This window comes from Nerophis ophidion, linkage group LG09 (assembly GCF_033978795.1).
Source record: "Nerophis ophidion isolate RoL-2023_Sa linkage group LG09, RoL_Noph_v1.0, whole genome shotgun sequence".
NCBI classification, from domain to species: Eukaryota; Metazoa; Chordata; class Actinopteri; order Syngnathiformes; family Syngnathidae; genus Nerophis; species Nerophis ophidion.
The window spans coordinates 7,914,955-7,931,055 of NC_084619.1; the positions used below are offsets into that span (position 1 = coordinate 7,914,955).

At 39.0% G+C, this 16,101-nt stretch overlaps 1 protein-coding gene across 10 annotated transcripts in view; it reads left to right on the forward strand.

The window, feature by feature from the left end:
* slit1a (slit homolog 1a (Drosophila)) overlaps positions 1–12,188 on the forward strand; it is a 416,057-nt gene extending 403,869 nt beyond the window's left edge. For all 10 annotated transcript variants that reach the window (XM_061910189.1, XM_061910190.1, XM_061910191.1 and 7 more), the window contains 3 exons: positions 1,270–1,558; positions 1,627–1,838; positions 4,463–12,188. In XM_061910189.1, coding sequence (XP_061766173.1) covers positions 1,270–1,558; positions 1,627–1,838; positions 4,463–4,701 — 740 coding nt within the window. In that variant the 3' untranslated portion in view covers positions 4,702–12,188. The remainder of the gene's footprint in view (positions 1–1,269; positions 1,559–1,626; positions 1,839–4,462) is intronic.
* The last annotated feature ends 3,913 nt before the right edge of the window (positions 12,189–16,101 follow it).

The following is a 16,101-nucleotide window of genomic DNA, read 5'->3' on the forward strand; positions in this document are numbered from 1 at the left end:
GCAACAAAACTATTTTTTGTAATAGTTTTATATGGCTTCAGACAATTTTAGAGAAAAAATATAACCTTAAAAATTATTTTAGGATTTGTAAACACATATACCTTTTTACCTTTTGAATTCCTTCCTCTTCTTTCCTGACAATTAAAATCAATCTTCAAGCTTTTTTATTATTGTAAATAATAATAGATACATTTTAATTTAATTCTTCATTTTAGCTTTGTTTTTTTCGACGAATGTTTGTGAAATATTTCTTCAAACTTATTATGATTAAAATTCAAAGAAAATATTCTGGCAAATCTAGAAAATCTGTAGAATCACATTTAAATCTTATTTCAAAGTCTTTTGAATTTATTTTAAAAAATGTTCTGGAAAATGTAGAAGAAATAATGATTTGTCTTTGTTAGAAATATAGCTTGGTCCAATTTGTTATATATTCTAACAAAGTATAGATTGGATTTTAACCTATTTAAAACATGTCATCAAAATTAAAACAAATAATCTTAATCAGGAAAAATTACTAAAGATGTTCCATAAATTCTTTTTTCAATTTTTTCAAAAAGATTCAAATTAGCTAGTTTTTCTGTTAATTTTTTTGGGGTAGAATTTTGAATTTTAAAGAGTCCAAATTGAAGATAAACTATGTTTCAAAATTTAATTTTCATTTTTTTTCCTGTTTTCTCCTCTTTTACACCGTTTAATTAAGTGTTTTTTTTTCATTATTTATTCTCTACAAAAAACCTTCCATAAAAGGAAAAAAAATGTACGACGGAATGACAGACAGAAATACCCATTTTTTTAATACATATAGATTTATTTATTAAAGGTAAATTGAGCAAATTGGCTATTTCTGGCAATTTATTTAAGTGTGTATCAAACTGGTAGCCCTTCGCATTAATCAGTACCCAAGAAGTAGCTCTTGGTTTCAAAAAGGTTGGTGACCCCTGCCTAAGACCATAAAAATGACACCTATTACCTCCTTGGGGTGGAATTGGGGGTCAAATCACCAAAATGATTCCCGAGCGCTGCTGCTCACTGCTCCCCTCACCTCCCAGGGGGTGAAACAAGGGGATGGGTCAAATGCAGAGGGTAATTTCACCACACCTAGTGTGTGTGAGACTATCCGTGGCACTTTAACTTTTACTTTATGAAATCCTCCCGTTTCCAAAAGCCTTTCCTCCATTCCACTCATACTTCCTTGTCTTTGTTTGTCTTCCTGCTGCTTCACCGTCACCTCGCTAACCTCTCCTCCTCCTCCTCTTCTACTTCCAGGCATGCCAGTCGGAGTCCACTCCAGCGTCTTCCGCCTCTGGCAGATCCAGAACAGCTCCAGTTTCCACGGCTGCATCCAGAACTTGTACATCAACAACGAGCTGCAGGACTTCACCAAGACCCAAATGAAGCCCGGCGTGGTTCCGGGCTGCGAGCCCTGCAGGAAGATCTACTGCGTTCACGGCATCTGCCAGCCGGACGGGCTGCAGGGCCCCGTGTGCCACTGCCAGCCCGGCTGGACGGGGCCGCAGTGTGACCAACTGGCGAGCAACCCGTGCCAGGGCAGCAAGTACGTTAGCTCAGAGGAGGTCCGACCGAGGACTCGCCATATTTGACGCACTGTGTGTGTGCTTCCAGGTGTGTGCACGGACGCTGCATCCCGCTGGACGCTCAGTCGTACCGCTGCGAGTGTAGCGAGGGTTACCGCGGGGCGCTCTGCAACCAGCAGGGGGAGCTCTTCAATCCTTGCCGCCGTCTGGCCTGCAAACACGGCCGCTGCCAGATCTCCGACACGGGAGACGCCTACTGTCACTGCGAGAGTGGTTACACCGGACTACTGTGTGACGCAGGTTGGACACCCTTCACTTCACTACTCGTATCCAACTACAAACCCCGTTTCCATATGAGTTGGGAAATTGTGTTAGATGTAAATATAAACGGAATACAATGATTTGTAAATCCTTTTCAACCCATATTCAGTTGAATGCACTACAAAGACAAGATATTTGATGTTCAAACTCATAATAATTATCTCAGAATTTCATGGCTGCAACACGTGCCAAAGTAGTTGGGAAAGGGCATGTTCACCACTGTGTTACATCACCTTTTCTTTTAAAAACACTCAAACGTTTTGGAACTGAGGAAACTAATTGTTGAAGCTTTGAAAGTGGAATTCTTTCCCATTCTTGTTTTATGTAGAGCTTCAGTCGTTCAACAGTCCGGGGTCTCCGCTGTCGTATTTTAGGCTTCATAATGCGCCACATATTTTCCATGGGAGACAGGTCTGGACTGCAGGCGGGCCAGGAAAGTACCCGCACTCTTTTTTTACGAAGCCACGCTGTTGTAACACGTGGCTTGGCATTGTCTTGCTGAAATAAGCAGGGGCGTCCATGAAAAAACGGCGCTTGGATGGCACTATATGTTGTTCCAAAACCTGTATGTACCTTTCAGCATTAATGTGTAAGTTACCAATGCCTTGAGCGCTAATGCACCCCATACCATCACCGATCCTGGCTTTTGAACTTCGCGTCTGTAACAATCCACATGGTTCTTTTCCTCTTTGTTCAGGAGACAGTTTCCAAAAACAATTTGAAATGTGGACTCGTCAGACCACAGAACACTTTTCCACTTTGCATCAGTCCATCTTAGATGATCTCGGGCCCTGAAAAGCCGGCGCCGTTTCTGGATGTTGTTGATAAATGGCTTTCGCTTTGCATAGTAGAGTTTTAACTTGCACTTACAGATGTAGTAACCAACTGAATTTAGTGACAGTGGTTTTCTGAAGTGTCCCTGAGCCCATGTGGTGATATCCTTTAGAGATTGATGTCGGTTTTTGATACAGTGCCATCTGAGGGATCAAAGGTCACGGTCATTCAATGTTGGTTTCCGGCCATGTTGCTTACGTGGAGTGATTCCTCCAGGTTCTCTGAACCTTTTGATGATATTATGGAGCGTAGATGTTGAAATCCCTAAATTTCTTGCAATTGCACTTTGAGAAACGTTGTTTTTAAACTGTTTGACTATTTGCTCACGCAGTTGTCGACAAAGGTGTGTACCTCGCCCCATCCTTTCTTGTGAAAGACTGAGCATTTTTTGAGAAGCTGCTTTTATACCCAATCATGGCACCCACCTGTTCCCAATTAGCCTGCACACCTGTGGGATGTTCCAAATAAGTGTTTGATGAGCATTCCTCAACGTTATAGGTATTCATTGCCACCTTTCCCAACTTCTTTGTCACGGGTTGCTGGCATCAAATTCTAAAGTTAATGATTTTTTGCACAAAAAAAAAATGTTTATCAGTTTGAACATCAAATATGTTGTCTTTGTAGTGCATTCAACTGAATATGGGTTGAAAATGATTTGCAAATCATTGTATTCTGTTTATATTTACATCTAACACAATTTCCCAACTCATATGGAAACGGGGTTTGTATGTATATATATATATGTATATATATATATACATATATACATACATATATGTATATATATACAGTAGGTATGTTGTTCTTGGGATGCAACTCAGTATTCTTCTTCCTCCAAACACGACGAGTTGAGTTTATACCAAAATGGATACATGGATGATACAGCAGAGGATTGGGAGAATGTCATGTGGTCAGATGAAACCAAAATAGAACTTTTTGGTATGAACTCAGGGCTTCACGGTGGCAGAGGGGTTAGTGCGTCTGCCTCACAATACGAAGTTCCTGCAGTCCTGGGTTCAAATCCAGGCTCGGGATCTTTCTGTGTGGAGTTTGCATGTTCTCCCCGTGACTGCGTGGGTTCCCTCCGGGTACTCCGGCTTCCTCCCACTTCCAAAGACATGCACCTGGGGATAGGTTGATTGGCAACACTAAATTGGCACTAGTGTGTGAATGTGAGTGTGAATGTTGTCTGTCTATCTGTGTTGGCCCGGCGATGAGGTGGCGACTTGTCCGATTGTAGCGGAGATAGGCGCCAGCGCGACCCCGAAAGGGAAAAAGCGGTAGAAAATGGATGGATGGGATGGATGGTATAAACTCAACTCGTCGTGTTTGGAGGAAGAAAAATACTGAGTCGCATCCCAAGAACACCATACCTACTGTGAAGCACGGGGGTGGAAACATCATGCTTTGGGGCTGTTTTTCCGCTAAGGGGACAGGACGATTGATCCGTGTTAAGGAAAGAATGAATGGGGCCATGTATCGTGAGATTTTGAGCCAAAACCTCCTTCCATCAGTGAGAGTTTTGAATGGTTGACCAAATACTTATTTTCCACCATCATTTCCAAATAAATTCCTCGATTTTTTTTTCACATTCTGTGTCTCACAGTTGAAGTGTACCTATGATGACAATTACAGACCTCTGTCATCATTTTAAGTGGGAAAACTTGCACAATCGGTGGCTGACTAAATACTTTTTTGCCCCACTGTATTTTCATCCAATTATTGTGACTTTTTCACCCTCTCTAAAAAACCCTTCCGTCTCCTTCCAGAGTCTGCGTGTCGAGGTGAGCCCACGCGCGACTTCTACCAGGTGCAGCGAGGCTACGCCATCTGCCAGACGACGCGCATGGTGTCCTGGGTGGACTGCGGCGGCGTGTGCGAGGCGGGCGCCTGCTGCGCCAGCCAGCGGATGAAACGCCGGAAATACACCTTCGAGTGCAGCGACGGCACCTCCTTCAGCGAGGAGGTGGAAAAGACCATCAAGTGCGGCTGCGTGGGCTGTGTGTAGCGCCGCCGCCGCCGGAAGAGAGCTCGGGAAGAAGGGGAAGACGGGATGGAATAGAGAGATTCTACAGAAAATATATCAAACCTCTATCTATATATGCTTGTAACATAGGACCTACAAGTATCACAACACCCTAAAAGGCTCCAGAGATTTCCAATTGAGTGAAGAGGCTTCACTCCTGTTCCTTTTTCCCCGGTGTGTGGAGACACAGCGGCCACCTTTTGAGGGCAGCGGAAGGCCGCCTGGCTCGGTGACGGACGAGAGGTAAGGGGGGGGCGAAACAAAGACGGACGCACATAAAGAGAGCCGGATGACGTCGGCCAAGGGAGAGATGGAGGCTTTAAAGTAAAGTCGTTTTTGTTTTTTTTTGTCAACCATCCACTTTTTTGTTTTAAAGAAGAAGGCACATAATCATAAGGAGTACGGATGTGGCGACTTTTTACACACACACACACACACACACATGTACACACACACACACACTTGTATAACATTTATACAGCAAGTCTCCAGCATGATTGGCGTACTACCGCCGCCCTCCAGCAGGGGGAGGCCCTCATTGACGCCTGCAGTATTAAAACATGCGAGGAAAGAACAAAAACCTGCCAATCAACACTTAAAAAAATCCTCTTTTATCCTCTTTAGTTCTCATATTGTTTTGCTTCTGTTTTATTTGACTATGTAACCCAACAAATACTCCCCCGTTTATATAGAAATGCCTAACAGATTCTAATATATATATATATATTTGTATTTCAGTTTTTTGGTATAGTATTTTTCTATGTTAATGAGTAAGTGTGTTTCTGGAAGGCGTTTTATTTGCTTTGTTCGACCTTTTAATGGGTAGAGATAGGCCACACACACACACACACACACACACACACACACACACTTGTATTTCGTACCTTTTTGAGACCTCCGAAAAACGCCTACCTCTTTAGGTCCACCCTTTCTAGATATATAAAGATTTGTAATCCCAACATTAATAATATATACAAACTTTACAAATATAACAAATATTGTGAAAAATGAGTTGAAATCTCACAAGAAAAATTTACAATTTTGGCAGTGTTATAATAAATGTCGTAATTTTACTTGCAGGTCCGAATTTTACAAGAAAAACTGAACATTTGTGCAATGTTATGATAAAAGTTGGCATTTTACCCGATAATCGTCGCAATTTTACAAGAAAAGCTTAACATTTGGGCAATTTTATGAAAAAAGTCGTAACTTTACTTGACAAAAGTCACAATTTTTATAGAAAACGTAAACATTTTTGCAATATTATAATAATGATCGGAATTTAACGTGGCAAAATTATGAAAAAAGTTATAATTTTACTGCAGAAGCTAACTGTTAATGGCCACTATAGTCTTAGTATCGTAGATGTCGTAAAATCAGCTGTTCACCTGGCAGGTTTTTCCGGGGATGAATAGGGAAGTTTTTCTTCAGCTGCCGTCTTATTTTATCACATATTGCTGCCGTTGCACAGGTCAATATTTACTTTTGTATGCACATTAAATTAACCAACAATCCTGACTTTGGAGCAATATTCACGGATTCTAGCATTTGGCTCTCTGATTGATGCAATGGTTTTCCGTATTGGGACCATGATTTTGGTCTTAACTTGTTCAGCGGTCCTAATATGGAAGCTACTTTTCCTTGTTGATGTTTCAAGAAGTGTACAAATACAACAAGACACACACACACACTCTTGTATTTCGTACCTTCTTGAGACCTCCGAAAAACGCCTACCTCTTTAGGTCCACCCTTTCTAGATATATAAAGATTTGTATTTACAACATTAATAATATAAACAAACTTTGCAAATATAAGAAACATTGTTGTGAAAAATTAGTTGGAATTTTACAAGAAAAACGTAGAATTTTGGGAGTGTTATAATAAATGTCGTCATTTTACTCAACTTAAGACTGAATTTTACAAGATAAACTGAACATTTGTGCAAAGTTATGATAAAAGTTGGCATTTTACTCGATAACTGTCGCAATCCTACAAGAAAAGCTTAACATTTTGGCAATTTAATGAAAAGAGTTGTAAATTTACTCAACAAAAGTCACCATTTTACAAGAAAACGTAAACATTTTGGCAATATTATAATAATAATCGGGATTTCACTTGGCAAAATTACGAAAAAATTTATAATTTTACTGTAGAAGCTAACTGTTAATGGCCACTATAGTCTTAGTATCAAAGTGTATTTGTTCATCCTATGGTCAAATATGGATGTCGTAAAATCAGCTGTTCACCTGGCAGGTTTTTCCGGGGATGAAAAGGGAAGTTTTTCTTCAGCTGCCGTCTTATTTTATCACATATTGCTGCCGTTGCACAGGTCAATATTTACTTTTGTATGCACATTAAATTAACCAACAATCCTGACTTTGGAGCAATGTTCACGGATTCTAGCATTTGGCTCTCCATTAGATGCAATGGTTTTCCGTATTGGGACCATGATTTTGGTCCTAACTTGTTCAGCGGTCCTCATATGGAAGCTACTTTTCCTTGTTGATGTCTCAAGAAAGGTACAAATACAACAAGACACACACACACACACACACACACACACACACACTTGTATTTCGTACCTTCTTGAGACCTCCGAAAAACGCCTACCTCTTTAGGTCCACCCTTTCTAGGTATGTAAAGATTTGTATTTACAACATTAATAATATAAACAAACTTTGCAAATATAAGAAACATTGTTGTGAAAAATTAGTTGGAATTTTACAAGAAAAACGTAGAATTTTGGCAGTGTTATAATAAATGTCGTCATTTTACTCAACTTAAGACTGAATTTTACAAGATAAACTGAACATTTGTGCAAAGTTATGATAAAAGTTGGCATTTTACTCGATAACTGTCGCAATCCTACAAGAAAAGCTTAACATTTTGGCAATTTAATGAAAAGAGTCGTAACTTTACTCGACAAAAGTCACAATTTTACAAGAAAACGTAAACATTTTTGCAATATTATAATAATATTCGGAATTTCACTTGGCAAAATTACGAAAAAATTTATAATTTTACTGTAGAAGCTAACTGTTAATGGCCACTATAGTCTTAGTATCAAAGTGTATTTGTTCATCCTATGGTCAAATATGGATGTCGTAAAATCAGCTGTTCACCTGGCAGGTTTTTCCGGGGATAGATAGGGAAGTTTTTCTTCAGCTGCCGTCTTATTTTATCACATATTGCTGCCGTTGCACAGGTCAATATTTAGTTTTATATGCACATTAAATTAACCAACAATCCTGACTTTGGAGCAATGTTCACGGATTCTAGCATTTGGCTCTCTGATTGATGCAATGGTTTTCCGTATTGGGACCATGATTTTGGTCCTAACTTGTTCAGCGGTCCTCATATGGAAGCTACTTTTCCTTGTTGATGTCTCAAGAAGGGTGGAAATACAAGAACACACACACACACTCTTGTATTTCTGACCTTTTTGCGATCGCCGAAAAATGCCTACCTCTTTAGGATCACCCTTTCTAGATATATATATATATATATACTCGTATTTACAACATTAATAATATATAAATACTAGGCAAATACAAAAAATTTTGTTGTGAAAAATAGTTGGAATTCCTCAAGAAAAAGGTCACAATTTCACAAGAAAAACTATTTTTTAGTACTTTATTTAGTCTTAAAATAAAAGTCCTAATTTTACTCAACGCAAGTCAAAATTTTACCAGAAAAACTGAACATTTGTGCAGTAGTATAATAAAAATTGGAATTTTATTCCAAAGCTGAAATGTTTGGCAATTTCATGAAAGGAGTTGTAATTTTACTCGACAATAATCACAATTTTACAAGAAAACTTACACAATTTGGCAATATTATAATAACAATCGGAATTTTACTTGGCAAAATTATGACAAAAGTCAAAATTTCCTTATTTTACAAAAACAACAAAAGATTTGGCAATATTGTGATAAAAGTCAGAATTTTATATGACAAATGCAAATAAGACATTCTCTATTAGATGCAATGGTTTTGCGTATTTGGACCATGATTTATGTCCTAACTTGTTCACCGGTCCTCATATGGAAGCTACTTTTCCTTGTTGATGTCTCTAGAGGGGTAGAAATACAAGAACACACACACACACACACACACACACACACACACACACACACACACACACACATATTCTTGTACCTTCTTGAGACCTCCGAAAAATGCCTAACTCTTTAGGACCACCCTTATTAGATATATAAATACTTGTATTTCCAACATGAATAATATATACATACCATGCAAATATAAAAAAGCTTGTTGTGAAAAATGATTTGGAATTCAGTATTATAATAAAAGTCCTAATTTTACTCAACGCAAGTCAAAATCTTACAAGAAAAACTTAAGATTTCTGCATTATTATGATAAAAGTTGGAATTTTACTCAATAACAGTCACAAGTTTACAAGAAAAGCTTAAACTTTTGGCAGTTGTATGAAAAGGGCTGTAATTTTAGTCACAATTTTATAAGAACACTTTACCATTTTTGGTAAGAGAAGCGGTAGAAAATGGATGGATAATCATAGGACTTTTACTTGGCAAAATTATAAGTCATAATTTTACTCCAAAAAATTCACTATTTTACAAGAACAACAAAACAATTGGCAATATTGTGATAAAAGACGGACTTTTATATGACAAATGCCAACATTTTGCATTAAAAAGTAATAATTTGACATTCAAATAAAGGTAATAATTTTACGAGAAAATATTTCAATATTACAGAAAGAATATGAGAAATTGTTCCCAATTTTATAAGGAAAAAAGTCGATACTGTGAGGAAAAGAAAAATACATTTTTATTTGTTTTACTTCAAGTTTATACGGTATGTCTCTATATACACATCTAGTTACATTTTTTTAAATAAATTTCGGCAAAAGGGGGTGCAATTAAAAATTTTACACACACTTGTTATTTCATATGTTGGCCAGAGGGGGAGTGCTTCAAATTTTTACACACACTTGTTATTTCAAATGTTGGCCAAAGGTGGATGCTTCAAAAGTTTACACACACTTGTTATTTCGTATGTTGGCCAGAGGGGGAGTGCTTCAAATTTTTACACACACTTGTTATTTCATATGTTGGCCAAAGGTGGAGTGCTTCAAAATTTTACACACACTAATTTCATATTTTTGCCAGAGGGAGAGTGCTTCAAATTTTAACACACTTGTTATTTCAAATGTTGAACAGAGGGAGAGTGCTTAAAATTTTTACACACACTTGTTTTTTCATATGTTGGTCAGAGGGGGAGTGCTTCAAATTTTTACGCACACTTATTATTTCATATTTTGGCCAGAGGGAGAGTGCTTCAAATTTTTACACACACTTTTTATTTCAAATATTGACCAGAGGGGGGTGCTTCAACATTTTACACACACTTGTTATTCCATATGTTAGCCCGAGGGGGAGTGCTTCAAAATTTTACACACACTTGTTATTTCATATGTTGGCCAGAGGGGGAGTGCTTCAAATTTTTACGCACACTTATTATTTCATATTTTGGCCAGAGGGAGAGTGCTTCAAATTTTTACACACACTTGGTTTTTCAAATATTGACTAGAGGGGGGTGTTTCAAAATGTTACACACACTTGTTATTTCATATTTTGGCCAGAGGAGGGTGCTTCAAAATTTTACACACACTTGTTATTTCATATGTTGGCCAGAGGGGGAGTGCTTCAAATTTTAACACACACTTGTTATTTCAAATGTTGACCAGAGGGGGGTGCTTCAAATTTTTCACACACTTGTTATTCCATATGTTGGCCAGAGGGGGAGTGCTTCAAATTTTTACGCACACTTATTATTTCATTTTTTGGCCAGAGGGAGAGTGCTTCAAATTTTTACACACACTTGTTATTTCATATGTTGGCCAGAGGGAGAGTGCTTCAAATTTTTACACAAATTTGCTATTTCAAATATTGACCAGAGGGGGGTGCTTCAAAATTTTACACACACTTGTTATTTCATATGTTGACCAGAGAGGGGTGCTTCAAAATTTTACACACACTTGTTATTTCATATGTTGGCCAGAGGGGGAGTGCTTCAAATTTTTACACACACTTGTTATTTCATATGTTAGCCCGAGGGGGAGTGCTTCAAATTTTTACACACACTTGTTATTTCATATGTTGGCCAAAGGTGGAGTGCTTCAAAATTTTACACACACTTATTTCATATTTTGGCCAGAGGGAAGAGTGCTTCAAATTTTAACACACACTTGTTATTTCAAATGTTGACCAGAGGGGGGAGCACTTTTAATACCGACACACAGTCAATTTAAAACATTGACCATCCTCATTTTGATAGATTTCACCACTAGGGGTGCAAATGAGACATTCTCTATTAGATGCAATGGTTTTCCGTATCAGAACCATGATTTCGGTCTTAACTTGTTCACCACTCCTCATATGGAAGCTACTTTTCCTTGATGTCTCAAGAAGGGCAGAAATACAAGAACACACACACACACACACACACACACATGTTGTATAGGAGCCACTGGTGGTCTTGCTCTAGAAATATGTTTAATATTGTATATGTTGTCTTCCATGTGAATATTACATGCAATTCATGAGCACCTCTGCTTGGTTTTATTTATTTTTGGGGGATTTTCCGTGCTTTTTCTTGATTTTTTTTTTTCCGAAACTTCCAAGAAAAAAATAAAAAAAAAAGGGTAAAAGTTTGACTTAAAAAATGGAATAAAGCGATGAGTCACCACTGAATATTTCTGTATGTTTCGCTGAGGTGCTTGTAAACCTGCATCATAAGCTGTTGTCATAATAATAATAATAATAAGCTTCCTGTGAGTTGTGTTCATGCGTTCGACAAAACAACACAACTGAGGTTAGACACACAAAAGAAGATTAGTTGAGGTGCCGAGGAGCACTTAGCTGAATGTATAAATGTACAGATATGAAAAATGCTTACTCATCAAGTGGTAGCCGTCATTTAGTTTTCCTGCTAAGAAAATAGAAATTCATCACATTCTGTTTGTCTCGGGTCCGGCTTCAATGTGAACCATCCTGGCGATCATGTGACCCCCAAACGGACGCTCACTGGCGTTCTTTTAGGCGCTGCGCCTCATAACTAAAAAAAAAAAAAAAGGGTGCACATTTATGTGGAATGTGACTTTTTTTTCTTTTCTTTTTTGTTGTTGTTGACATTTTTTTTTTTGGTTTTAGCAGACAAGTGCAACGTCCAACTTCCTGGTAGACATTTTTTAGTGGTGCTTTTGTGCTATGTTGACCCGACCCATCCTAAGAAGTAGAATATACATAAATATGTTGATGTAAAAGACACCATGTTGTACAAAGATTTTATTCCTGCTTCTCCGTCACGGGACTGGGTGGAGCTGGGAGAGTCGCAATGATGCTGAATGTATGTGGTGCCACCGACAAAATGTTTACCAAACCTCCACTCTTTTCAAGAATTAAACTTAAATGTGTGTGCTTTTACCAACTCTGCCTTGTCTTCTTTTCCTCCAACGCACTTAAAGGGGAACATTATCACAATTTCAAAAGGGTTAAAAACAACAAAAATCAGTTCCCAGTGGCTTGTTTTATTTTTCGAAGTTTTTTTCAAAATTTTACACCTCCCGAAATATCCCTAAAAAAAGCTTTAAAGTGCTTGATTTTCGCTATTTCCCTGTGACGTCATACAGGGCTGCCAATGTAAACAAACAATGGCGGATATCACTGCAAGATATAGCGACATTAGCTCGGATTCAGACTCGGATTTCAGCGATTTAAGCGATTCAACAGATTACGCATGTATTGAAACAGATGGTCGGAGTATGGAGGCAGATAGCGAAAACGAAATTGAAGAAGAAACTGAAGCTATTGACGCTATACGGCCATAGCATGGGTGCCTTATTAGCATCGCCGGTAAAATGTGCGGACCAAACGATCAGGACTTTCGCATCTTGTGACACTGGAGCGACTTAAATCCGTCGATTGGTAAGTGTTTGTTTCGCATTAAATGTGGGTATCTGGTTTCAAATGTACATACAGCTAGCGTAAATAGCATGTTGGCATCGATTAGCTGGCAGTCACGCCGCGACCAAATATGTCTGATTAGCACATAAGTCAACGACATCAACAAAACTCACCTTTGTGATTTCGTTGACTTAATCGTTGCAAATGCATCTGCAGGTTATCCATACATCTCTGTGCCATGTCTGTCTTAGCATCGCCGGTCAAATGTGCGGACCGAACGATCAGGACTTTCGCATCTTGTGACACTGGAGCAACTTAAATACGTCGATTGGTAAGTGTTTGTTTCGCATTAAATGTGGGTATCTGGTTTCAAATGTACATACAGCTAGCGTAAATAGCATGTTGGCATCGATTAGCTGGCAGTCACGCCGCGACCAAATATGTCTGATTAGCACATAAGTCAACGACATCAAAAAAACTCACCTTTGTGATTTCGTTGACTTAATCGTTGCAAATGCATCTGCAGGTTATCCATACATCTCTGTGCCATGTCTGTCTTAGCATCGCCGGTAAAATGTGCGGACCAAACGATCAGGACTTTCGCATCTTGTGACACTGGAGCGACTTAAATCCGTCGATTGGTAAGTGTTTGTTTCGCATTAAATGTGGGTACCTAGTTTCAAATGTACATACAGCTAGCGTAAATAGCATGTTAGCATCGATTAGCTGGCAGTCACGCCGCGACCAAATATGTCTGATTAGCACATAAGTCAACGGCATCAACAAAACTCACCTTTGTGATTTCGTTGACTTAATGGTTGCAAATGCATCTGCAGGTTATCCATACATCTCTGTGCCATGTCTGTCTTAGCATCGCCGGTAAAATGTGCGGACCAAACGATCAGGACTTTCGCATCTTGTGACACTGGAGCGACTTAAATCCGTCGATTGGTAAGTGTTTGTTTCGCATTAAATGTGGGTATCTAGTTTCAAATGTACATACAGCTAGCGTAAATAGCATTTTAGCATCGATTAGCGTAGAGTGTTTGCATCGATTAGCTGGCAGTCACGCCGCGACCAAATATGTCTGATTACCATATAAGTCAACGACATCAACAAAACTCACCTTTGTGATTTCGTTGACTTAATGGTTGCAAATGCATCTGCAGGTTATCCATACATCTCTGTGCCATGTCTGTCTTAGCATCGCCGGTCAAATGTGCAGACACTCTGGTACATTCAATGGGGGTCTGGCGACAGATTTCTTGCCAGTGGTGCAACTTGAATCCCTCCCTGTTAGTGTTGTTACACCCTCCGACAACACACCGACGAGGCATGATGTCTCCAAGGTTCCAAAAAATAGTCGAAAAAACGGAAAATTACTGAATGTTTGTCATGTGAAAATGAAAATGGCGGGTGTGTTACCTCGGTGACGTCACGTTCTGACGTCTTCGCTACAAGACCGATAAACAGAAAGGCGTTTAATTGGCCAAAATTCACCCATTTAGAGTTCGGAAATCGGTTAAAAAAAATACATGGTCTTTTTTCTGCAACATCAAGGTATATATTGACGCTTGCATAGGTTTGGTGATAATGTTCCCCTTTAATCTGAGTGTAACGTTACAGTGGCCAAACATTTTAAATAAACGTGTTACATAAAACCTCGGCCTTATTTTTAATGCATATTTAGGCCTTCTAAATTTTAACCTCTTAAAGGCCTACTGAAATTTTAACCTCTTAAAGGCCTACTGAAATTTTAACCTTTTAAAGGCCTACTGAAATGAGATTTTCTTATTTAAACGGAGATAGCAGGTCCATTCTATGTGTCATACTTGATCATTTCGCGATATTGCCGTATTTTTGCTGAAAGGATTAAAGTTCAAAACTTTTGGTCGCTAATAAAAAAGCCTTGCCTGTACCGGAAGTAGCAGACGATGACATCACCGGTGTGAGGGCTCCTCACATATTCCCATTGTTTTTAATGTGAGCCTCCAGCAGCAACAGCTATTCAGACTGAGAAAACAACAATTTCCCCATTAATTTGAGTGAGGATGAAAGATTCGTGGCTGAGGATATTGAAAGTGAAGGACTAGAAAAAATCAAAAATAAATAAAGTTTAAAAAATAAAAAAGACGATTGCATTGGGAGCGATTCAGATGTTTTTAGACACATTTACTAGTATAATTCTGGGAAATCCCTTATCTTCCTATAGTGTTGCTAGTGTTTTAGTGAGTTAAATAGTACCTGATAGTCGGAGGGGTGTGTCCACGGGTGTGTTGACGCCAGAGTCTCTGAGGGAAGTCACGGCAGCTGCAGCAGGACAGAAGCTCCGCTAATCTCAGGTAAGAGCCGACTTATTACCACAATTTTCTCATCGAAACCTGCCGGTTGACATGTAGTCGGGATCCATGTTCGCTTGACCGCTCTGATCCATAGTAAAGCTTCACCTCCGGGAATTTTAAACAAGGAAACACCGTGTGTTTGTGTGGCTAAAGGCTAAAAGTTTCCCACCAACATCTTTCTTCTTTGACGTCTCCATTATTAATTGAACAAATTGCAAAAGATTCAGCAACACAGTTTTCCAGAATACTGTGTAATTATGCGATGAAAAGAGACGACTTTTAGCCGCTAGTGGTGCTGCGCTAATATCATTCCGCGACGTTTTCAACAAGAAACTCCGCGGGAAATTTTAAATTGTAATTTAGTAAACTAAAGCGGCCGTATTGGCATGTGTTGCAATGTTAATATTTCAACATGAATTGATTAACGTGGACCCCGACTTAAACAAGTTGAAAAACTTATTGGGGTGTTACCATTTAGTGGCTAACTGTACGGAATATGTACTGTACTGTGCAAACTACTAATAAAAGTTTCAATCAATCAATCATTGATATATAAACTATCAGACTGCGTGGTCGGTAGTAGTAGGCCTTTATTACAAGAATAAAATTAATCCATCCGTCCATTTTCTACCGCTTATTCCCTTTTTGGGGTCGCGGGGGGCGCTGGCGCCTATCTCAGCTACAATCGGGCGGAAGGCGGGGTACACCCTGGACAAGTCGCCATAGACAGACAACATTCACACTCACATTCACACACTAGGGGCAATTTAGTGTTGCCAATCAACCTATCCCCAGGTGCATGTCTTTGGAAGTGGGAGGAAGCCGGAGAACCCGGAGGGAACCCACGCAGTCACGGGGAGAACATGCAAACTCCACACAGAAAGATCCCGAGCCTGGATTTGAACCCAGGACTGCAGGACCTTTGTTTTGTGAGGCAGACGCACTAACCCCTCTGCCACCGTGATGCCCAGAATAAAATTAATATTACTGAAATATAGTCATGACAAAACCCCACCCCCCAAAAATGTGCATATTTTACAAGAAATAAAATGGAGGGGAAAAAAAAAAAAAAGAGTCAAGAAATCAAGACA